Here is a 24884-nt window from a genome sequence, read left to right as displayed (position 1 = left end):
ATAAAGCATTTTGTCATGTCAAAGGAAATTACTTGTTAATGCACCAAATAAGTCAAATGCTCTTAGTCCCATTCGATTAATATGTCGCATAAAGCATTTTGTCATGGCAGAGGAAATTACTTGTTAATGCACCAAATAAGTCAACTGCTCTTAGTCCCATTCTTAACTGTGGTTCTTTCAACAAGAAGAATGATTATAGGAGGGATAAGCTCTAATTTCTTGGAGGTAGAAGTGGAGACGGGTAAGGATTTGACATTTCTTCTTTTCCCTTTGACGACCCTTAAAACGATGCAACATGTATATGCTTGAAAGAGCAAAATGGAATGGATTCAGCAACGTCAGTCATTTGTACCATCAAAGCTGCACATTGCATTTGCCCGTTTTCTCTCCCTCCAATTCTCACCCCATACTTTAGCCTCTGCAACAGCACGTTCTCTGTCGAGATCATGATTACGTGGAGTTTCCCTCGCTCTCAGAGCACTCAGAGGGCAGTTACTGTGAGATTCATGTTCTGAATCATCCAAACCCCATTCCCTCACTGAGCCCCCACCGGTTTCGTTCCTACCCAAATGTGCACTGGTGCTCATTTCCCTAGCATGATTTCTCTTCCTGTAATCGGGTGAATTCCTGTGGGTCGAAGGGGAACTGTGCTGTACACGCTCATTTGGGCTGTCCAACCCATCTTCCATACTCCTTTGATCATCCTCGAGTCTCGAAGTTGATGGACCAACTCTGTTACTTTGATTGCTAGGCGCATTTGGGTCATAGGTTTGTGAGGCTAAGTATGTTAGGGCTGTCACAACATCACCCATTAGAGGCCTCGTTGCAGCTTGTTCCTGCAAACACATAGCAGCAACTGCAAGAGCTTGGTATAAGCCTCGCACCGGATAGTGACCTTGCAGCAGTGGATCAGCCATTTTTGGGAACTTCCTACGATCTTTAAAAAGCGGCCGTGCCTACAAACAAAATAAAATATAAGAGGCATTCTGCATAAGACATTAGAACTTAGAAGAAAAAAGATACCCATGCAACAAGATTATGCTCTCCAGGATCACGTGTATTATCAATGGCTTTGCGTCCCGTGATTAGCTCGAGAAAGACCACTCCAAAACTATAGACATCAGACTTTAGGGTGAGCTGGCCAGTCATTGCATATTCCGGTGCACAATAACCATAAGTGCCCATCACTCGTGTGGAGACATGGGTTTTATCGCCAACAGGACCCAATTTTGCAAGCCCAAAATCCGATAATTTAGGATGATAGCCTTCATGTAGAAGGATGTTGGATGATTTCAGGTCCCTATATATAACAGGAGGATTAGCTTTATCATGCAAGTATTCCAATCCCTTGGCTGCACCAGCTGCAATCTTCATTCGGATATTCCAGTCCAGAGGTTCCTTGTCCGGCGGAAGATCTGAAAACAAATTTAACACAATGCACTTTATTTTGACAACCTGACTAGTTAAATAACTAAACAAGAGCAAGCTAACAGGCTAACCAAAGCAGAATTTGCCAATATAAAGTCGCAAGTTCGTTTATCCATAGCTACCCGTACTTCTGAGAGCTCAAAACCGGCTCAAGGAAGAGAACAGTCACCAATGCAAATGGATGTCGAGTTATATATTGGTCTAGCAGCATAAATGAAGCCAAAATCAATCAGTTGTGCAGTGGAACAAAAACCGTTCTCCCTACATTACGATTCATTAAACCAAACTATTGAAGCTCATGAAGACCGCCAAAAGAAAAAAAAAGCATGTATGTTCACCGACATGGAACTATTTTATAATTAATCCTAGTGTCTTTCGGTTTTCAAGTCGAAAGTGCAACCAAACCAAAAGCTAGAGGATTGTAAAGTATTACAAATGCCATCCTTACCGTGTAAGTGATCCTCCAATGAACCCAAAGGCATAAACTCATAGACGAGGAGGCGTTGGTCTCCATCGGCACAATAGCCGATCAAGTTGACAAGGTTCGGGTGGTGTAAGAGGCTAAGCATGAGAACTTCAACCAGAAATTCTCTATTTCCCTGAATCCCGTTTCTATCAAGCTGTTTGACGGCAACAACCTGAAATGATAGAACAGTTATTAAAGAATCGCTTAAACTACATGATTCACATCCATAATTCAAAATAAGTAAAACATTACAAAGTTTATAACGGGCAAATTTAACAAGACTGGGATCCCAAGTCTTTCAAATAGAGCAAGATACTTAAGTTCAAGCATTGTAATGGACCTGTCCTGTACTCTCCAACCGACCCTTGTAAACACGTCCAAAACCACCTTCTCCTAATAGACATTCTTGCCTAAAGTTCTTTGTGGCGGAGGCAAGCTCTCGAAAGGTGAATGTTTGTGATGCAATATTTGCTGTCTGTCCATCTTTAGGCACTGCAGGTTCTTTCTTAGAATCAGAACCGGTCCGAGATTTCGATTTGTCTGTCCAAAGTAGGGAATCAGATACATTAGATAAAATGAAAGCCGGAAGATACAAAAGTTAAAGGTCATATCCTTGTAATTGCGGCTGACAGTGAGCACTGTGATACACCACTTACAAGTAGAACAAGTAAACTTATCTCTCTAGCACACGAAAATAGCCCCAATAATGAAGTCTCGAATGATCGGGTATATGACTCCGACACCGCATTTTACATCCTAAGCCGAATACGGGAAATCTTAAGCAAACCTCTTAACCTTTATTCGACTACATTCTACGTCATTTTTATGAATATTCCAAATTCTCACTTACAATGCATTTACTATAGCATTTAGCTTACGGTAGCTTAACAATCATGGTACAATAGTGCATGCGTGCACGCGAAAATCTTCGTTCCGAAACCTAAGAGAAGAGCTCCCAAACAACTCCATAGAGCAAAATTCAAAGTGCTATCAATCAAAAACCCAGAAACAACCATAATGAATCAGAACAAACAAGCAAATTACTCCAACAACTATCCATTCATCATCAAAAACTTGAAAACAAACCTAAGAAAAACACAGAATTCAACATATTCCAGCTTATAAAAAACTAAGAAAAACGAAAACCCTTCTCACCTGAGCTAACTCTGTGAACATGCTGAGACTGTGCAACTGAGCCATCTTTAGTTGAACCTTCTTGCTGAGTTCTTTCAGAGTGCTCCCACCATTGTTGTTCCCTTCCTTGTTTGATGATCCAAAACAGGGAAAACACCCACCCATATTAATAAAAACAAAAACTCAGAATTGAAAACCCTAAACTGTAACACAACTCTTCAACAATTTTACTCCAAAAACATATCTACTTTCACACCCTAAGAGAAACCCCATCTTTGTATTTCCTTCCACTTAAAAATTCAGCCTTTTACCAACTTCAATATCAGTTTATTGTTTTTATCTTCTCTCTATGATCGAGTGGCAGATCAACAAATCGAGGAAAAAACAAACTTACTTTGTGTAAGAGGAGAAGGTAAAGAAAAGGGAAGAAAAAAGTTTAATTCAATGGAAATTTAAATTTTAAAAGGAAAATAAAGCAGTGGCTTACGTATAGTGATAGGTAAATTAATTACCAATGGTTACCTTTTACTTCAATCTTATTTTACCATAATCACGTATTTTGTAAATAATAAATCAAAATATTAGGGTGGGAGATTTGGCTTAGGGTCGTTTGATAGTTGGAAAATATTTTTCATTATTTGATAGTTGGAAAGTATTTTCTACAAAATAAAATGTTTTTGGTGTTTGATAGTTATAATTGATTTTTTAATATAATTTATTTACTAACTCCTCTGTATTTTTTATAAAATATTTTATCATCTGATTTTCGGTAAAATATTTTCCTAACTTTTCGCTTTAAATTATAATCACTCAAAAAATATTATTTTATTTATTTAATATTAATGTAATATTTTAATAAAATATTAATTATTAAAATATATAATATATATAATATAATTTTAATACTATTATATTTTTAATATTATATTAATATGAACTAAGTTATATTATAATACTGTATGATACTATATTTTTAATTTAATACTATATAATAAATTATTAGTATTTTTAATATTTAAAATTAAGGGTGTTCAAACGGTTAATTTGACCATCAATCGAACCGAATTACCATTAACCAAATTAATCAAATTTTTTTCCTTTAACCGTTAATTGAACCGTTTTTTTTTGAAAATATTAAACCATACCGAAATTTGTTCATTTTATGTAAATCATTTTCTATAAAATTAATTAGTGTTTCAAACAATTAGTGAAAAATGATTTACACAATATTATCAAAACACCGTAAAAAAATGTTCGAAATTTATTTTTCTAAAAAATATAATTCATTTTATGTAAAACAATTTTTATGTTTTACGCAAAACAATTTTCAGGTAATTTATTAAACCATTTTCTAGAAAAATCAATTACAACCTATCAAACGGGACCATTAGTGTATGTAACGATTTAGAAATACTAATAAACAATTAGAATTGACCCGAACTAATAAAAAATAGTAGGTTTTAATATTTGAGTTTGTTAGTTAGAGAATTAGGTCTTGTTGGCGGTGGATTGATGCTCAAATGGTTAGTTTTGGGGATGTCTTCGAAGAAAAGGGCATATGGGGAAGACCGAGAGTGCAAATATAGGCTTGCTTAATATTTAAACTCTTTATTCAAAGTGCACAACTCCTAATTTATTTAATATTTAAATTCATAAGGATCTAAATTATTATTAGACCCAAAAAATTGGCTTTGAAAATGTAAATCGAGTAAACTAAAGTAACTAAAACCATAATTTGACCTATATAATTTCTTTTAACACAATGTTCCACCATGTAGGATACTGTCAAGAGCTGCTGAGCATGTCCCACAAACAAAAAAATTCCACTCATAAAGATAGTACTACGTTGATCGGAGATGACAAATACAACACTATCATCGTCGGTGGTGGTAGAGTCTATGGTGGCTCTGGCATGCCCGGGTCCGCCACATTTAGTGAGATTTTTTTCTCTCTCTTTATTAAAGGTCAAATTCTCTATTAGGTCCATGTATTTTGTGTTTTTGGAGATTTAGTCCTTTTATAATTTGAAAATTTATAATTCTACGCTTTTTTTTTTGTATTTTCAGTCCTAAATACAAATTATCTGATAAAATCCACTGAAAATAGTTGGCCTCGAGACTAAAAATACAAAACTCGGAAAGTAGAGGGATTAAATTCACCAAAAGTCCATTGTACAGGGATCTTCTAAACGATTTGATCTTTCTATGATACTAATTGAAACTAATGAAGTGGTCCTTAGTAAATGGCCAAATGTATAATTTGTATCATTAATTAACAAGATCTTAGAAGATCAAGAGTATCATTAATGTCGAAGAAAGATGGGGTCAAGAGTCCTCCATGTGCTATCACGTTCTAATTTCCGTTTGATTTTTCAGTTATTACAGGGGACGGATTTATGGCTCGGGATATCAGATTTCAAAACACGGCCGGTCCACCAGGAGAACAAGCCTTAGCTCTAGAGGTGCACCATCGGAGGGTACTAGGACACATTATACGCACTTTCTTTGCATCATTTCTATAGGGAATTCGACATTTACGGCACAACCGATTTCATATTCGAAAACGCTGCCGCGGTTTTCCAAAGCTGCACGTTGTCTCTTCGACGTCCTCGCAGTGGCAGCTACAATGTGATAATAGCGAATGGGAGGTCAGATCCTTGACAAAACACCGACTTTGTAATTCTGAATTGCCGAATCGTGCCAAATGCAAATTCTTCTCCCCTCATGCATAGCTTCAACTCATAGCTAGGAAGGCCCAATAAACAATATTCGAGAGCAATCGTGATGGAATCGACTATAGACAATGCTATCGTTTCCGGAGGTTGGATCGAGTGGTCCGGAAAATGGGCTTACTCAAAATTGTTGTACTTTGCCATGTATGCGAATTCAGGACCCGGAGCAGGAACTTCCGGAAGGATAACGTGACCGGAATTGTACGTTATAGGGCGCGATGAAGTCGCGATCAATCAATTCATCGCCATAAATGTATGGCCGTCTTCAACCGGAGTGACTTTGACCAGTAACTTGGATCGAGAAGCATGAGTGTGGTCAGAAATGGATTAATCAAACTCCAATATATAAATTACATGATTGTAATTGTATAAGAGAGAGAATAAATTGTGCAAATGTTTAGTTTCCGTAACTTCAATCATATGATCATGAATGAATTTCTTTTGTTGAATACTTTTTCTTCTGTTGTACGAGAATTTTATATTTGATTTTACGATATAAATCTAATCCTATATAATGTTTCGACCAATAAACATAACATCTTTCGATTTATGAATAAAGAAAAAATAAAAAAGTGAGCAGGTTTAAGGTTTTAATTTCTTTTTACCAGAAATAATAAAAATAAATTTAACACGTTTTCAACTAGTTTTCAACTAATTTTCAAAGACGAGTCTATATCACTAATACCATATTCCCCACTATTTTTTTTTAAATATTTTGAGGAAGTATAATCAAATCCCTTTTTATTTTCCCGCCCTTTTCAGTTACAATCTCAAACTAACGGGATTAACGAACTCCTCATGTGGGTCTTTAAGAAAACCTTCCATTTCCAGGGCCAATAAATCTGCACATTTGTTCCACTCTCGTTTAATATGCCTGATTTAATCAATTCATCGCCATAAATGTATGGCCGTCTTCAACCGGAGTGACTTTGACCAGTAACTTGGATTGAGAAACATGAGTGTGGTCAGAAATGGATTAATCAAAATCCAGTATATAAATTATATGATTATAATTGTATAAGAGAGAAAATAAATTATGTGCAAATGTTTAGTTTCCGTAACTTTAATCATATGATCATGAATGAATTTCTTTTGTTCAATACTTTTTCGTCTGTTTTATGAGAATTTTATATTTAATTTTACGATATAAATCTAATCCTATATAATGTTTCGACCAATAAACGTAGCATGTTTCGATTATGAATAAAGAAAAACATAAAAATGTAGGCAGGTTTAAGGTTTTAATTTCTTTCTACCAGAAATAACAAAAAGTGATAAAAATAAATTTAACACGTTTTCAACTAATTTTCTGTTCCCACTATTTTTTTTTAAATATTTTGAGGAACTACAATCAAATCCTTTTTATTTTCATGCCCTTTTCAGTTACAATCTCAAACTGCTTTCTCAGCTAGAAGTAATGGAATTAACTCTCAAACTGCTTTCTCAGCTAGAAGTAATGGAATTAACTAACTCCTCAGGTTGGTCTTTATGAAAATACTTCCATTTCCAGGGCCAATAAATCTGGCACATTTGTTTTAATATGCCTGATTTATGTTATCCAATCCCCGTCTTTTAAATCCTCACATTCGTTTAGGAGGGTATAAAATTAGCTGACCTTTATTCCCATATGTAATAGGGTAAGGGGAGGTAGGATAGTTAGGCTGGCTCCCAACGCCAAGTTAGGAGCAGCTTCCGTAGGAGACCTCCGAATTATGAAATGCCTTCTGTGGGACTCGATCCCATGACCCCAAGGTTAAGAACCTTGTGCTCTACCAACTGAGCTTGATGGTCATTTCCGGTAATATCCTAGTTTAGAGCTTCCACGAGAAATTTGGCGTCCATTTCAACAATTAGCTTGCTGATTCCCAGACGTTTAGCAGTGATAAGGCATTCCTTTAATCCCAATAATTCTTTAAATTGAATCGATAACTTGATATTTATTTAAATTTATTTTTTCATGGTTATTTATTCCCAAATGTATATGTCGTTGAATTAAGTGTAATTAGATTTCTTGAATTACATTATTTAATTATTAGGGAAGAATTGAGAAACATAGGCCTTAAGACTTGTTATTTTTCTTTGAATATCCAAGAAACAGAGCATTTAGCTGATGCTTCTTTAGTAATTGGGTTAAAGATAGCTTTGTATTGGAAAATCAGGAACTTGATTGTCAACAAGATTGTCTTTTATGCTAAAAGAATCCAGTTTCATGATCTTTTTGATGGATTATTAACCATTTTTAGGTTATATGTTATCTTTTGATTGTGGGGTTTTGAGGTTTTAGTTTAAAGATTCTCATATTTGCAGAATTGCTATTAACACCGGGCTTTGGAGAAATCAAATTTAGTGTTAATATGTGAAGTTTGTGGGATGAATAATTTTCTTTTCAACATATTCGATCAAACATCTTTCATTTTACTTTTATATTCATCTGATGAATGATTACTAAAGGTTTTCAGTATTCTTATGTGCAATTTTCATCTATTTTCTCGTGTATGCTAACTTTTACTTTTATTGCTATGTTTGTTAGTAGAAAAACTGCTCGAGCTTAGCTTGTTTTACTTTCTTTGTACATCTATGCAGAGTTTAGCTTGTAAATCAAATTTAATGTTTATATGTGAAGTTCTAATTCAAACTACCAGTCTTACATCCAATCACAAGTATGGACGTGGAGGAGAAGAAGGCTCCTGGTGGTGATGTAGATGAACCTTTAGCTTGTTGGGAATCACGGTCTTTCCCGCTTCGTGAAGTTAAAATGTGCACTTAGAGATTAAGGATAGTAAATAGAGCACAAGAGTATAATTCTCCAATTTGGAAATTCTCCCACTATACAAAAGAATAGTAGGATTACAATGATATGTTCACAAAATTTGACTCATACTTGGTGACTCGCTTAAGCTTGAGGATAAAGACTTCTCAAGCTATCTCTCTTCTCTCTTAAAGAGGCTCTCTAACTCTCTAGTTTCTCAAGCTTAGATTTCTTGGATGATTGGGAAAGAAGCCTCTCACCCCTATTTATACTACTCTACCTCCACAATGAATGGTGGAGATTACTTACGTCCAAGGGTGGAGATTAATTATCTAGAATGCTCCACACACTCTAAGAAACTCTATACTCTTCCACTCCCTTACATACTCTTTCATAAGGTTTCACACATCTCCAGAATATTCTAGAGGATTCCACATTCTTCCACAAGCTTCTAGAGAGATCTACACTTCTCTAGAGTTATCCGGAATGTTCTAGAAAATTCTACACTTCTCCAGAAAGCTCTAGAACTTTCTAGAACCTTTCCAATTAAAGAGAGACCCAACACTATTGGTATACCTAAACTGCCTGAATTGAAGCACATCTATTATGAGCAGATGCATAGGTTTCATTCTCATAACAGTAGCTACCTTGAATGTTGCATTTGCTACAAGGCAATGTACGGGGTTCCGTTGATCACAGAAGATGGAGCCATGCGTAAACAGATTTTGAGAAAAATCTGTTGGTACATAGTCCTGGCTCCATCTAATCCAGTGAAATCAACCTTTCTTCGTTCAACGTTGGAGACAGAAGATTTTACCGAGATTCCAAATTTTAAGTGGCATCTGCAAAAGTTTGCTGGAAAGGACATTATCAAGTGGACAAGCCTATGGAATTTATATAGGAGTGACTTTGAAGATGACTTACTGGGAGGCTCTTTGGGGGAGGGGGACAAAGCAGCACAAGATTTGAAAATTAGAGTTGTAGAGCATAATTCTTAAAATTTGAGACCAATTTAAGAACTTAGATTATAGTTTGAGGATATATGGTAAAATTAACCTTTAACTTTAAAAAGGTGACAAAGTTAACTAATTGTGGGTTTCGTGTTTAACCCTTAAAACCTCCAGCCGTCCTTTTTCACTATCTCAAACTCTCTCGCGTCGCCACCGCCGTTGCTGGAGTGCTGCCTCTAACCTTTGCTTTATCCTCCGTTTCACCCTCTATTTTTCATTTTACATTCTCCCGATCTCCACCGAAATTTCCTCTTATAAAAAGGAGAATTTGAGTGAATAAGATGTCGAGTCGGCCTGAGTTGCAAGCCCCGCCGGAGATTTTCTACGACGATTCGGAAGCTCGGAGATACACTTCCTCTTCACGTACTGCTGAGATACAGGTTCAGCTGAAAATATATTATTTTTCTTTTTATTTTCTTTAGGATTATATTAGCAGTCGAACTAAAAAAGTACCAAAATTTGACATTTTGTGGATAAAAATAGGCAAAGCTTTCTGAGAGAACACTGGAGCTTCTCGCTTTGCCTGATGGAGTCCCCAGGCTGCTCCTTGATATTGGTATGTACATTTAATTCTCTTCTCAAACGAAATATAAAATGAAGTGACAAGATATTTTGAATATTTAATTTGGAATATTTCGTTGTTATTTTAGGGTGTGGATCAGGGCTTAGTGGGGAGACAATAACTGAGAATGGTCACCAATGGATTGGTTTAGACATTTCCCCTTCAATGCTTAGTAAGTTTTCTAAATTAATTTGATGATACAATTATAATGTATGTGTTTTTAAGGGTTTTTTTCTTCATTTTGTTGGTTTTGATTTGTAGATGTTGCTTTGCAAAATGAGGTTAAGGGTGATTTGTTACTTGGTGATATGGGCCAGGTATTTACCGAATCCTTAAATCTTTTCAAATTAAACTGACTGTATCGCTGTTGTTTCCCGACAAATGTTTCAGGAATGAAGACTTCATTATGCCATGTTTATGTTACAGGGCTTAGGACTTCGACCTTGAGTTATTGATGGGGCTATAAGTATTTCTGCTGTTCAGGTAAATAAATGTTACTTTAGAATTCCCCACATATCCAATGGGAGCCTGATTTGTTGTTTGTCTTAGATTTCTGGGGTTGTGGAAGAAGATAATAGTTTAGTTTGGGTCATTATCAAGTATCTGCTAGTGTTAAATTCGATTTTGAAGTTGTGCCTGGCACAATGGTCGGGTGTACACTTCCAAACCACTTTCAGATCGTTAAGCATCCTATCTGTGACTGTAAATGCCGAGAATGCTGTATTTATTTGGACCTTCCCAACCTTGCTTATATGCGAAGCCTTCTGCAATAAGCACAATTACACTATTTATATAAAAATAAATTCTGTGTACTGTGTCTCATGGTTTCTACGGACTACAGTAAAATACCAAATGTTGCTCGGAGATTCGATGGAGAAAGACTTGATCATTTTTCTTAAATTTTTACGGGTTTGTATGACACATTTTTTTCTTTTTGTAAAATTTCTCTTTATGGAGGGAATAAATGCAACTAAAGCCTGCAACTTACCATCAGCTATTTTTTTAACTTCTGAGAACCTTCATAAGCTGTATTATCCAAATTGTTCTCATAATTCATAGGCAAATTAGTTAAAAGACTTTTCTTGCTCATGATTTTTCCCCTTTTGTTGCTTTGACATGCAGTGGTTGTGCAATGCTGACAAGTCTTCTCATGAGCCAAGATTGAGATTAAAGTATGTTGGGTTCTTATATACCTTTTTTTTTTTAATTAAACCGAGGTTTTTACATACATGCAAATGGAAAACGTATCTCCGTAAATTTAATGTGTGATGATTCTCATGATTTTTTAGGGCATTTTTCGGATCATTATATAGATGCTTAGCAAGGGGAGCAAGAGCTGTTCTTCAAATATATCCTGAAAACATAGCCCAGTGTGAGTTAATTACAAGATATGCAAGGAGTGCTGGATTTGCTGGTGTTTTGCTTGTTGACTACCCACACAGGTACACCTCTATTCTGCATGAACAATTGATGACAGGAGTTAAAATTGCCTCCTCTTTTGCATCTGTATTCATGTTTTGTTAGATGGATGCCTGAGTTAATGATGTCTATATCATCGGCACTGAGAGTTGTTTCTATTCCATTACCACATATACTTGCATCAATGCAATTATTATCGAACATTATCTTTGATGAATTTTAATGTAAAATTTATGATAATATCGATTTTAATATATTTGATAAAAGAAATGGTCAATATAGAAGGTTTAATACAAAAAACAAGTGGCTAAACTTTGCCTTGAAAAACTTTTTAGTGCTTAAAAAAATTGTCCTTAAAAATAAGTGCTTAACGTTTCTTGTTATAGTAATTTTAAGAATTTATTTAAAAATTAAAAATATTTTTTATTAAACAAACTTAGCTGCCCCGCGTTCCCCACTCCTCTTTTCCCCCTTCCCCTTTCCTCTTTCTATGGTCGTCGGTCAACCATCCGTGATTGTCACCGTCATCGACACCGACGTCAACCCCTGACCAAACTCCCGTTGGTCGTTCGTCGTAAAGTGCCACCGTTTGTCGTAGAAAAACATTTAAAGATTCGTCGGATTTAAGTCACCGTCAATTTTTTCGTCGATTCCGACGTCCATAAGCCACACTGCCACCACCATTCGAATCACCGTGGGATTCCAATCAAAACACAAGTGTTTGGTGATCAGGTGGCCGTAATTGGCCAGCGACTGTTGGTAATGGGGTTTGAAATGAGATATTTTAATTTTTTAGAGTTTTTTTTATAATTTCATTAAAAGTTTAGGGGTTTTATAAATAAATTAAGTTTTTAAAATAATATTTTTATTATTAAAAATTTTAAAAATAAAAATATAACGGTAAATAATTAAAAAATATAACTAATAAAATATTAGTCACATATTTTTAATAAAAAATTCTTTAGATACGAAAACATTTTTTGAAGTGTTATTTAGTTACTTATTTTTCTATTAAGCCAATATAGAATATAAATTACCTAAAATACCTACCAAACAGGATCAAGATGAAGATGACGTGTACAATGTAAGTTGCCTAAAATGCCTACCAAACATGACGTACAAAATAAGTAAACAAAAAGGGCATTTGTGTCATTTAGTCGTTGTAAACACTTCGACTCTGATAGCAACAAGCATGTTGGAACATGGGAGAACAACAGTCAACAGTCGCTTTTGTCTCGTATGTTGTTTATGCTATTGGCTCATTCTTTGGTATAAATCAATATTTAGTCCTTAAACTTTATAACATTTATAAATTGCTGAGGTGTCATGAGTTACAATGGAAGAAACTGTTTGCTATTGAGCCGTTTGAATTACCCAGCAAACAACAAATCAAAGTTCAACGGTTTGAATGCTCGTAGCATACAGTGTTTGTTTTTCACTGTCATTTTTTCTTCCGACTTTACCGAAGGGATTTTATCTGGAACTCTTGTAAGTTGTGTAGGTCATTTTGAAATTCTTCAGAACTTGTGTGGTTATTTATATATGATACTTTTGTTTACAGGCTCCTAAATGGAAACCACCTGACAGGTCCTTTGCCCGATACTTTTATTTGTTGCATTTATGATGCTTTGAATAGTATTTTATTTATTTAATATTAATGTAATATTTTCATTTTAATGAAAATATTAATTATTAAAATATTTAATTTATATAATATAATTTTAATATTATATTAATATGAACTCAGTTATATTATAATAACATATGGTATTATATTTTTAATTTAATAATATATAACAAATTATTATTATTATTAATATTATCTATTATTTTTAAAAATATAATATTATTAAATCATTAATAATGAGCAATATTAATTTATACATTTAATATTAATATAATAATTTATTATTATGTCAATAAAATATTAATAATTAAAATTAGGGGTTCAAACGGTTAATTCGACCATCGATCGAACTGAATTACCATTAACCAAATTAACCAAACTTTTTTCTTTAACCGTTAATTGATCCTATTTTTTAAAAAATATTAAACCGTACCGAACTTTGTTCATTTTATGTAAATCATTTTCTTTAAAATTAATTATAGCGTTTCAAACAATTAGTGAAAAAGGGTTTACGAAATATCATCAAATCACCGTAAAATAATTTCGGAAACTTTTTCTAGAAAATATAATTCATTTTACTTAAAATAACTTTCATATAATTTGTTTTACGTAAAACAATTTTCATATAATTGATTTTTTATAAATTATTTTTCAAAAAACCAATTATATCTTACCAAACGGACCCAAAATATAGAGTCTTGACTCTTGAGGAAGTAGCTTTGATGCCACATGCTGTCAGTATATTTTATTTTCTGGTCAAACTTTTGTTTTGGTCCTTCTATTATGTTTAAAACTATGATTTAATCTATATATTTTAATTTAATACAATTTTGTTTTCCCATTCTTAAATTACCATTAGTTAGCTGAAATAGTTAAATTTTATATAATCATTAATATTTAATTTATTGTTAATCAATACGTTTAGGTAGGGATCTATTAATTTAACTTGCTCTATTTACAGTATTAGAATTTAACCTAACACTTCATCTCAGTAGGTCTACTAATTGTTAGTAATATTGTTAATTATTATAGTTAAAATACTAACTAAACTTAAATTCACCATGTTGACATAAATTTTTTGATGTTTGAAGTGGTTGTTTTTTTTAAGAAAATACCAATATCAATTTTAATTAAAAAAATTAATATAATTTAGACTAATTAAATGATATTATAAAATAGAATATTAAATCATGTCAAAGTAAAAGTAGAGTGACTAAATCCCATATTTGAGTATGATAGAGGGATCAAAACCAAAATGTTCTTTCACATTTACTTTAGAAAAAGTTTCGCTGTGAAAACTTGTTTTAACTTTTGGGACCATTGTTTTCCTGCCATCCACCAACTTTGATCAGATGATCGCATCATCTTTCAGCATCAATGCCATATCTCATTAATTTTTATAAATTTTTCATACTAATTATTGTAAATTATTTTTAAAAAAGAATAACTATTTATTAAGGAATAGCTTTTCCATTACTTGAAAAAAGTTGTAATAATCTTGACTGTTATTTTTTTGGTCAAATTTATGTAATCATTCAGCTTCTAATTCAGGCTCCTCTTCTTGGAGAAGATTCTCCCTGTTGTCATGAGCCCAAAATCCTCGCACATCTATTAGCATGCTCGCCACGGTACCTCCCTGTTTACAGGTCAGGAGGTCAGCCAGTGTGATCCTCAACGGATCGACCGGCCTCACCATGTCCCATATTTCGTCTCTTACATCCTCGATGCACAATTCGTAGTTGCCCCCTTCGATCCATTTATGGTGTACATCTCTGTTTCAAGAGTAAAATGATAAATTCTTTCAGCTGATGTTAAAATAAATAGGAAGTCCTAGTTCAAGGAGAGCTACTAGTAAAGATCGGAATTCGATTCCGAGTCTTAAACCATCTTCATCATTCATGTCTCTGGAGGTTTGTGACTTGCACGAGTTACTATAAGCAAGGAAACATCAGAGTTTTTATGTAGGAAGATTGTATCAGGAAGCATCTCATCTCTTTGATGCTTCCCTTCTTCGCTTCCATGTTTCGAGATAATGTTTCGTAGCTCATAAAACTCAATTCTTAGCAACAGCTCAATATACATAATAAACAAAAGCCGGGAACCATAATAGTCAAAATAAAACATCAATTTGATTTATGAAAGAAATATTCACCTGAAAAGAGAATGAATATCTGCTGTTGTGAGGAATCCCCTACCATTAAGATCGAGACAACGAAATAAATATGTTAATCCTTCCGGAGTGTCTTTGTTCTCTAGGGCCAGAACAAAGTCGAGAAAACTTTCAAAATCCATCTCCCGATTATTTCCAGCACCAGTTTTGCCACGACGGACATGCTCATCAAATACTATTCAAAGCATCATAAATGCAACAAATGAGTAGAGAAACTTGAAACAATATGCAGACTTTAAAGTAACTAGTAGCATGAGAACCATATGTTGTACGGGAGATAATGCCAGTAAAAACAGTCGCACAATAAAACAAAACACCAAGGTTTTATGTAAACGAGAAAAAACATGGGCAGAGAAGAAATTCACTAATGTCGAAAATAACAAGAATACCAAAGAATTGTGGCTATGTGCAGCTTTCAAGGCTTAATCGGCTAACTCCTATCTTTAATCCTTAGTATCTATTTGTACGAATAATTACTTGATTACAAAGAAAACTTGAATGATAAGAAATCCACTTTAACAAGGTTTCCTACTTTCAATCAAAAGTGCTAACAGAAGACGTATACTCCTGTACGAATTAGATGTGCAAAAAGGCCAAGAGCCTCCGCATCCACCACAGATCCCCATTTTTTCTCCCAGCTGTATTTATTCACCAAGTGGGTTGCACCGCAAACTTTTCGGGATGGATCAAAATGGAATTCAGGTCACAAACTCTAACACCAAATATAAGGAATTCTCATGTACTTTAAAAATAAACAACAGCTCATATCTTACCTCTTTCAATGAAAATCTCAGTTAGCGTTCCATCTGCATATTCTTTAAGTTCCTGCTTACTCAATGTTCCATTCATATCTTTATCAAGGGCAAGAAACACATCTACAAAAGAATAAGATAAAGGTTCGTATTTATTATTGCAAATACTCTTTCCTCAAATACTATTCACATGCTCAAGCACTATCCAAATAGCTAGAAAGAAACTTTATGATCCACTAAACCATCAAAGATCACTATCATTTTGAAAAGAGAGGATATACTAAAACAATAACAACAGAGGATTTCTGGCAGAACTGAGAATGTTCAAAAGCACTCACCACATACACGTTGTGCACATGTCAAGGAAAACCAATTCTCAGCGTGCTCATTGTCAGTGACTTCTTCCTCACTTTCCTGAACAGAATTTTAATGAGGGAAAAGAAGAAAAAATCAAAATAATATTTTTCAAACCTAAGGCAAAAAGGGAACGGAATATCTCGAAGATGTATTCATCAATAATGCACCTGATGTAGTTCCATTAATTCTTGGAGACAGTTGCTTAGCAGAACCTTTTTTATGCAGGCTTTTCCTGCAAGGAATACTATTGTTAACATTGTATTGGAAAAACCTTAACCAGTTACCACTGAGAGGATATCAATTCTGTGATAGTAAGCAAATTTAGGTCATGCAGACCTCGTCTCTGAGGATCACAAAAGAAGAAGAACTTGTGTGCAGCTATGCGACAGTACATTTGAACAAAGGCGCCAGGCATATCCTGAAGTTGTGCCAAATTAGGAATAAGACCACGAATATAGGCCTCCATTTCCTGTATGCCAGTTAAGTAACTATAGTTTTACTCGTGTGAGATGATGAAAAACAAATTGATTGTATAGCAGTATTCAATCCGAACAGAGATCACAAGGCAAGAAGAATTTAAATACTTCAAGATGGAAAGACTTCATACATGAGGTTGGAGGAAACCATCTGAATCCTCATCAATCTCGCTCATATCTATTCTGGCCTGAGTAAGAGAAACCTGAAGAATAATAACAATAAGCAGCAGTCAAGCAACCATTTCCTCAATAAGAATAAATTAATAAGTAAAAGCAGGTGATATCTAGGTTTCTTCGAATGTCATGATTTTAGGACTAACAGCATTAGCTAATGCAGCAACAATCCGCAAGGAACAGATCTAAGATTTGCACATAATTAAGGGGGGAAATAGTAATACTTTGAAATATTAAAGAAACAAAGACTTACTGTGCGCATCACATAAAGATAGAAGGGCAATATGGCTATTCGCCCTGACTCATCTTTCTCAAACTTCATGAAGTTGGATGGGCTGAAGAAGTGACGGCATTTCGCACCTATTTGTTCCGTACATATGGAGGCAATCTGGCAAAAATCTTCATAGTTCATCTGCAAGTTTACAAGTTCAAAACATAAGTCAAGTTGTGAACAAGGCAAGGATAATGTACTAATTGTGAACAACAGAATAAAAGTAGTTCATCATTTTTTATTTTGAGTAGCACTTCATTGAAACTAGAGGAGAATATGATGGCGAGGAATAAACCTTTTCAGCGCCAGTGGAATCATCGATAACACAATTTTCTCTTAGGCAAACCCACATGGTATCCAGATCATCAGCATTTAGCAAAATATCGGATTGCTTCTGCAAAAAAAAAAAAACTAAGAATGTTAGCAATGATTAAAGCAGATCACTATAAGCTTAGGAACTAATACAAAGTCAAAGAAAGACCAATACTACCTTCAAAAATCGATATTTTGCTAACCTTTGAACCCTATTACTGATGGATCCTTCTTCAGGCTTCTGAAAGAAGCAAATACGAAAATAAAACAGAAACAAAAGAAACCATTATGAAAGAAGATTGGAAGATTAATAAAACTAACAAATAATATTAGTAACATGCCTTCTTATAGAAACTTGGTATTGTACCAACTCCAGCACTTTTCTGCTGCTTCTGTTTAAATAAATCAAGCAAGATCTTCTTTGTCTCAAGCTCTACAATGGATAGAAACAACAAAAATGAAAGAAAAAAACTCAGAAATGCCATCACGGAACACGAATAGATTTCAATGGTAAAATAACAAGTATTAAACCAGAATCTTTAACCAAAAATGCAAACAAGTCTGAAGGTAAGCATCATGAACCAATACGTATATGAGATATTGAAGAACCAACGAGTTAATATTGCCCAATTACGAAAAAGGCCTAGTTCCATAAAAATGCTAAAAGTCCAAATAAGTTCCAACCTAGAATTATAACTAAAATCAAAATCACATGCATTCTTAAATAACAAGCTTACATTTCCACATTTCAACGCGTAGGCAAATATGCAAAATTATAAAATTTTAAGCACCAAGTAAACAAGTTTGAGTAGGAAATACCTAAAAATATTTAGTCTGAAACCAAATTAATCCCACTTCAGCAAAATTACAAAAAAAATAAATCACCATAAGCTTACATTTTTCAATAAAAGAGAGAAACTTTGAATGTATATTAACAACTACAAAAGGATGGAATTGTGGAAAGAGTTAAAAAACAATGAAGAGCAGAGAGAAGAGAAACGTACCCATTGAAGCTTCGGATCCGAGTCCGGTACCGGATCCGATATATCGACGAAGATTTCGGACCCAAAGCATCGACGAAGCTGGCGGTATGTTCCGTCGCGCGGCTGCCTCGTGGCTCTCGCCATCACTGGACCCACTATACATGGCTGTGTTTCACCGATCAGGCAATCTGAGCCGACTTGCACCGGTTATATTTTCAATCTAAATTTCTAGCTCCCCTGTTTCTCTGATATGAGGAAAGAATTGCTTTGAAATAGAAAGAGAAAAGGTTAAATTATAAATTGGTCCCTAACATTATTAGTTACTTTTAATAATCTAATTAAATGATTATATTTATTTTTAAATATAGTTATGTAAAAGAAAAATAAAATAGTTAAGATTAAAAAATCAAAAATCGGTTTAAAATACCTTTATCAACTTATACGTTCATAAACATTTATATATTGATTAAAATATGTCGAAATACTTATTATTTATTTTAGGTATTTTTTTAAAAAGTACGTGTCTAACATTTTTAAAGTTATCGTTTAAGGGGTTTAACCGTTAACGATTATTAAAACAAATGTTATCTAACAATGTTTGACATGCAACGTACTTTTTAATTTCCTTTAATTTTATTTTAAAAATCATAAAATTATTATTTGCTAAAAATCATAAAATCGTTGAATTAATCAAAAATTTTAAATCCTCGAAATCCTTAATCTAAAATCTCTAAATCTTATATGTCATCGTCAAATTAGCTATCATCTTACTTTTTCGATTGTTCGACTCTCATTGATTGGTCATCCCTTAGCATCCTATATCGTCATCCGAAATCACATGTAGTTGCACATCAACCCTAAACCTTATCGTATAAAATTAATATTCTTTACTCAATCATCGTCTGTTCGTCCTTGTCGGTAAAACTACATTGTTATTTAATTTTAAAATGATAACGAAATGAAATTTTAACCATCCTAAATAATAACGAAATAAACGTCAAATAACTATTTTATTAAAATAAATTTTAGATATTTAAAATAAATAATAAATATAGGTTAAACACTTATTTGGTGCGGATATAAGGCTTAGTATATTATTGACGGTTGTGATAGGGATTATCTATAGAATTTGATCTGCTTTAATTTGGAAATTTTATAAAACGTCCCTAAACTTTTTACTTATAGAAATATTACACCCTAATATTTCCTTAAATTCTAATAATACAAGTAAATAACCATTTAATCATTTGGATTTTGAAATATTATAAAATACTTTTTTGGGTAAAATATTGATATAAGGGTGTGTTTGGTTGGGGGAATGTGAGATTCCCATGAGAATAGAATCCACATTCCCCCGTTTGGTTGGCCGCGAATGTCATTCCCGGTAATCTTACATTACCAATAGTGGATTTTTTGGGGTATATTACCGGGAATGTTATTACCTCTCTTTTCTTAGGTATTGTTGAATTACCTGCGTTTTGGATTAAATGTCCTTTTAAAAAAATTTATTTAAAAAATATCCTTATTCTGTCATTGAATAATAAAAATTCTACGAAGGTTAAATTACAAATTTATCCTTAAACTATTTTAGATTTATAAAAAAATCTATAATTAAAATTTTATATGAAGTTTAGGGGTTAAAACAAAATTTTACCCTTTCATTTAACTTTTTATATTTTCAATTTTGTAAAAATATATATAAATTTTATGAATTTAAATTTTTTTAAAGAAAATATATAAATATTTTCCAACTTGTTAAAAAATATATAATAAGGATAATTTGGTCAAATATACATTCCAATAATCTTTTATTCTTTTAACCAAACACGGTAATCTTACATTCCTGCTAAACCAACCAAACACAAAATACAGCATTCCCAGTAATCATATTCCCTTGTAATCTTTTATTCTCACTGATAATCTCACATTCCGTGAACCAAACGCACCCTAAGGTATTATTGGTAAATCCCATTGGGCTGAAATGATTTGATGTTGCAATTTTGGAAGGTAATGATATTTTTTCCCAAGCTGAGTTGGAGTGAAAGCTCCACCCTTATTTTTGGTTTAATTAACACTTTGGTCCCGAAGGAATCATCGTTCAATTTTTTTAAAACCTATTAATAATATTTATACACCTTATAGACACAACTATTCGAGTCTAGATCATTTAGGGAAAATAACATTCACTTTTATCGTTAGGTCATTCAATGCTTCCCATTCCGATATTTTTATGTTTAACCTTTTGAGGGATTTTTCAATTTTTAAGTTATTAAATTAAGGTATAATGTTAAATTAGTTCCCAACATTTACCAAAATAATCATTTTGCCACCTATTTTATTTTTTGGAGTATTTTTACCCTCAACGTTTCATTTTAGAACAAAAAGCCCTTGACATTTGATAAAATAATTACTGTCTCTTATACTTTTTTCTGGGGCATTTTAGCCCTCAATGTTTCCTTTATGTTAAAAAATGCTCATATTTTGGAGTATTAATCGTGTGTTAACTAATAATTTTTATCTATAAAGAGTTTTTTGTCCCAAAGTGAAATAAAAATGGCTCTCTCTTGTTCCCATATGTAATGGGGTATAAATTAGCTTACCCTTATTCCCATATGTAACGAGGTAAGAGGGAGGTAAGATAGTAGACTGCCCCAACGCCAGGTTGAGAGCAGCTTCAGTGGGAGACCTCCAAATTATAAAATGACCTCCGTGGGACTCGATCCCACGACCTCAAGGTTAAGAACCTTGTGCTCTACCAGGGTCAAAATGCTCAAAAAATAATTGGAGTCAAAATGACCATTTTGATAAACGTTGGAGATTATTTTTGACATTATATCATAAATTAAGTCATGACCCAACTTTTATTTATTTATTTTTTAAGACTGTCAGTTTTTAAATTAGTAAAACTAAGTTTTGATTACTTGATTTTTGTAGTATAATTATTTTATTAGAATTTTATCAATTTTTAAATTAAATAACTTAGCTTCTATAGTTTAATTTTACGTGGTTGAATCCAGATTTGAATTTCTTATCACTCGGATCGATTTGAAAGGAGATGACGTTAAGTGTTTTATAGTGATGGATGCATGTGTCTCCAGGACGGACACATAATTATCTTAAAATTTAAATTTATTTATATTAATTATTCATTTATTAATAATGTTCATTTTTAAATTTTATTTATACATTTTAATACATATATCCATCTTAAAAAATATTTTTAAATCAGTATATATATATATATATATATATATATATAAACTCATTAGAGGGTTGAGAAAATAAAAAGAGAAAGAAGAGAAGGTACTGGCAAGGAAACTGAGGAGCCTGTAATACTTGCAGTGTATGTTGTTTTTGTGCAGCTGTCAATGACCCCATCTATGGAACAGTCCTCTCTCTCTCTTCTAAAAACAGGTATCTTTCTTTCCTTTCCAGATCAGATGACAGCAAATAAAAGGAAACTTAAGAGTTAATTCAGGGAATACACTTCATTTTGATTCACTCATAACTACCTTTTCCCCATTTTTTCTCTTTTCATCCTTCAATAATTATGTCTTCGCTTTATGTTCATATCGTGTTCGTGTTTTTTTTTGGAGTGTAGTGGTAGTAAATATTATCATTTTCACATGGGGACATCAATTTTCTCTTGCATGACAGCAAGTTCTTGGACATATAACCACACAACCTTGTTTAAGCTATTGGCAATTTTAGATTTTCTTTTGGCTATGGAGTCTATCAGCAGTCTCCATTGTCACTCTATGATGAGATGAGATGCTTTAAATACTTTGGGACGCTAATGTGGACAAGAAAATGAGTTGTCTTATGACTACTATCCTAATCATCAGAGAAGAATAGAGAGTTGGCAGCGGCTATCGTTTTTTAAAAATTCAATTTCTTATAAAATTTAGGTACTTTTTATTGATGTTTTGATTGGCTCCCTCTCGAATTTTGTAAAACTCCTAACATAAAATTCTACATTCGTTCATGATATCATTATCTCATCCTAGGTTTCAGCAGCATTGAACCTTGCCAGACATCAGTTTCCCAAGTTGTTAACTTGAGATCAGGCCTGTTGGTTTCTGAGTGTTCTGTCTGCACCAACAGTACTAGGGACTTGTTGGCAATGCTCTGATGCCATTAGGACAAGTGGTTCCTGCAGGCAATGATGTTTTGAGTTCCTAAATCTGAAAACTAGTCTTCAACTTCACAATTCTATGGTTCTTAATAGGTTTGATGATTGAGCCCGGTGACTAAGATGGTAAAGATTTCACCAATTGTCGTAGGAGCAGCAGCAGCAGTCGTGTTCGTGGCCGTAGTCATGGGATTCTTTTGGTTTTACAAGTCCTGTAAGAGCTTTTCGAATTCGACATCGGAGACCGGGTCGTCGGATCCTTCTGCATTAGGTAAGGTTCTTCGTTGTGTTGAGCTAGCTTTTGTTATTCGGATTCGTGTTTGCTAGTTACAGGTCTGACATTGCAGCGGGGTGGAACAGAGGAGCTGGACCTAGTTCATCAGCTGACCAATCTTCGTATGGACCACAAGGAGCAAGGCAGTTCGTATTGGAGGAATTGGAACAAGCTACCAAGCGATTTTCCGAGAGTAATCTCATCGGATACGGAAGTTTCGGTCTGGTATACAAAGGTTTGCTTCGTGACATTGTCGTGGCTATCAAAAGACATCCCGGTGCTCCCCGATCAGAGTTCGTTGCAGGGGTATAACCTCTTCTGTTCAGTTATTTAGTTTATGTCTGATTGATATATGTGTATAGAATGTGACATATTCGAGGGTCGAACAGGTAACGTATTTGTCTGAGATTCGACATCGAAATGTGGTTAGTCTTCTAGGCTACTGTCAAGAAAGTGGATCTCAAGTGCTTGTCTATGAATATTTACCAAACGGCAGCATGTGCAATCATCTCTATGGTATGATTCATTAACAATTCATCACCATCAATGCAATGCAATGCATCAAATTCATCTGTTGTTTGGCAGATACCGGACGAGACGCTCCAACTCGATTAGAGTTTAAGCAGAGGTTATCGATCGCTCTCGGGGCAGCTAGAGGTTAACTTAAATGAAACTTATTCAAGAATATCATAACAAGTTTCAGATTCAGGAGATTGTGTTTTATTGAATGCAGGTTTATGCCATTTGCATGGCCTGAAACCTCCTTTGATACACAAGAATTTCAAAACAGCCAATGTCTTGGTCGACGAGGACTTCATCGCTAAGGTTGCAGATGCAGGGGCCTCGGTGCTACTTGAAAAGATCGAAGAAGTTGGTCCATCTTATACGTCTAGTGCCAACGTATTCCGAGATCCAGAGTAATCTGAAACCTTTCTGATCTCATTTTTGTTACGGTTGTTAAAAGAGCAACCTTAACCTATTGAGTTTTGTCAGGGTGGAAGTATCAGGGAGTTTCACGGAATCGAGTGATGTCTACAGCTTCGGGGTGTTCCTTTTGGAGCTCGTAACTGGACAGGAGCAGGCTGTGCATAGGAATTACCTTAGATCCAATGAGAGCTTAATTCAATGGGTAAGTGTACCTCGATAAATATACTCTCGAGTCCGAGTAACATAGAGACGACTGTCAATGCTAAGATCAAGGTTAATGAAGCTAACTCACTAACATGTTGAAGGTACAATCAAGGCTGCGTTCCAATGATTTCGTGGACAGTCGACTAGCCGGAAGCTTCACCATGGATGGCATTAGGGAATTGATCAAGCTGACACTACAATGCATGAGTTTCCCAAGGAAAAGGCGGCCGGACATGAACACGGTTTCAGTCGAACTTGAACGGATCCATGAAAAAGAGATGGAAATGACAACAGTAAGAGGTGAGGGCACTGCAAAAATCACTCTAGGCAGTGAGCTATTTGCATCGATATGAAAAACAATTCAAACTGTTTATAAGGAAAATGGATAAAGGGTGACATGTTGTCTTTTTAAGTAATTCGTGTTCGAGCAGTTTTATTTGTAAAGTGGACACGAGTTTGTTTAAACTTCACTAGCTGGTGCTGCTTCATGTAGCTGAGTGCTCCATGAAGAATTGTTAAACAATTCCCAACGTGAAAGGTCTCTCCAAAGGGATCAAAATGATAATCGATAAATGATTTAGAAGGAAAGAATTCAGGTTCAAACACTAGAGATAATATCATCGACAAGAGTAATACAAATACGAAAGATATTAAAATCAAAGCATGTGCAGTTGCAGCAGAGATGGCAAAGACAAGGAAAATGACAAAGTTAAGCTAGTTTGATTG

General features: G+C 34.1%; 4 protein-coding genes, 1 non-coding gene and 1 pseudogene across 5 annotated transcripts; 3 read left to right on the top strand and 3 right to left on the bottom strand.

Moving 5' to 3' along the window:
- Positions 1-181: 181 nt before the first annotated feature.
- LOC120202548 (serine/threonine-protein kinase PBL27-like) lies at positions 182-19060 on the bottom strand. The gene is given in 7 exon segments (XM_039202970.1): positions 182-956; positions 1024-1415; positions 1877-2066; positions 2235-2434; positions 3050-3106; positions 3109-3332; positions 19049-19060. Coding segments are annotated over 6 exon segments (1542 nt in total). The 5' UTR covers positions 3194-3332; positions 19049-19060; the 3' UTR covers positions 182-338.
- On the top strand, positions 8422-9506 carry LOC120202542 (26S proteasome non-ATPase regulatory subunit 12 homolog A-like). Its single transcript, XM_039202964.1, has 2 exons — positions 8422-8508; positions 9024-9506. The coding sequence occupies exons 1-2, from the start codon at positions 8422-8424 to the stop codon at positions 9504-9506; spliced, it is 570 nt and encodes a 189-aa protein (XP_039058895.1).
- On the top strand, positions 9612-11663 carry LOC120202550 (annotated as a pseudogene).
- On the bottom strand, positions 14643-18821 carry LOC120202549 (probable serine/threonine-protein phosphatase 2A regulatory subunit B'' subunit TON2). The gene is made up of 12 exons (XM_039202971.1): positions 18643-18821; positions 17980-18071; positions 17817-17879; positions 17622-17720; positions 17309-17467; positions 17013-17084; positions 16742-16874; positions 16573-16637; positions 16387-16462; positions 16070-16171; positions 15279-15471; positions 14643-14898 (listed from the first exon to the last, which is right to left on the bottom strand). The coding sequence occupies exons 1-12, from the start codon at positions 18782-18784 to the stop codon at positions 14658-14660; spliced, it is 1437 nt and encodes a 478-aa protein (XP_039058902.1). The 5' UTR covers positions 18785-18821; the 3' UTR covers positions 14643-14657.
- On the bottom strand, positions 15023-15133 carry LOC120202551. Its single transcript, XR_005523741.1, has one exon. It is a non-coding gene; the product is annotated as a small nucleolar RNA snoR104 (small nucleolar RNA).
- A 3537-nt stretch (positions 19061-22597) lies between the features above and the next one.
- On the top strand, positions 22598-24578 carry LOC120202546 (probable receptor-like protein kinase At5g38990). The gene is made up of 7 exons (XM_039202969.1): positions 22598-23024; positions 23101-23333; positions 23417-23543; positions 23613-23684; positions 23761-23944; positions 24021-24156; positions 24260-24578. Exons 1-7 carry the CDS (start codon positions 22877-22879, stop codon positions 24509-24511), a joined length of 1152 nt encoding a protein of 383 aa, XP_039058900.1. The 5' UTR covers positions 22598-22876; the 3' UTR covers positions 24512-24578.
- Positions 24579-24884: the final 306 nt, after the last annotated feature.

This window comes from Hibiscus syriacus, unplaced genomic scaffold, assembly GCF_006381635.1.
Source record: "Hibiscus syriacus cultivar Baekdansim isolate YM2019G1 unplaced genomic scaffold, ASM638163v2 tig00008916_pilon, whole genome shotgun sequence".
Classification (NCBI taxonomy): Eukaryota; Viridiplantae; Streptophyta; class Magnoliopsida; order Malvales; family Malvaceae; genus Hibiscus; species Hibiscus syriacus.
The sequence above is the reverse complement of the archived record's forward strand: the minus strand, read 5'-3'. Positions and strand labels throughout refer to the sequence as shown.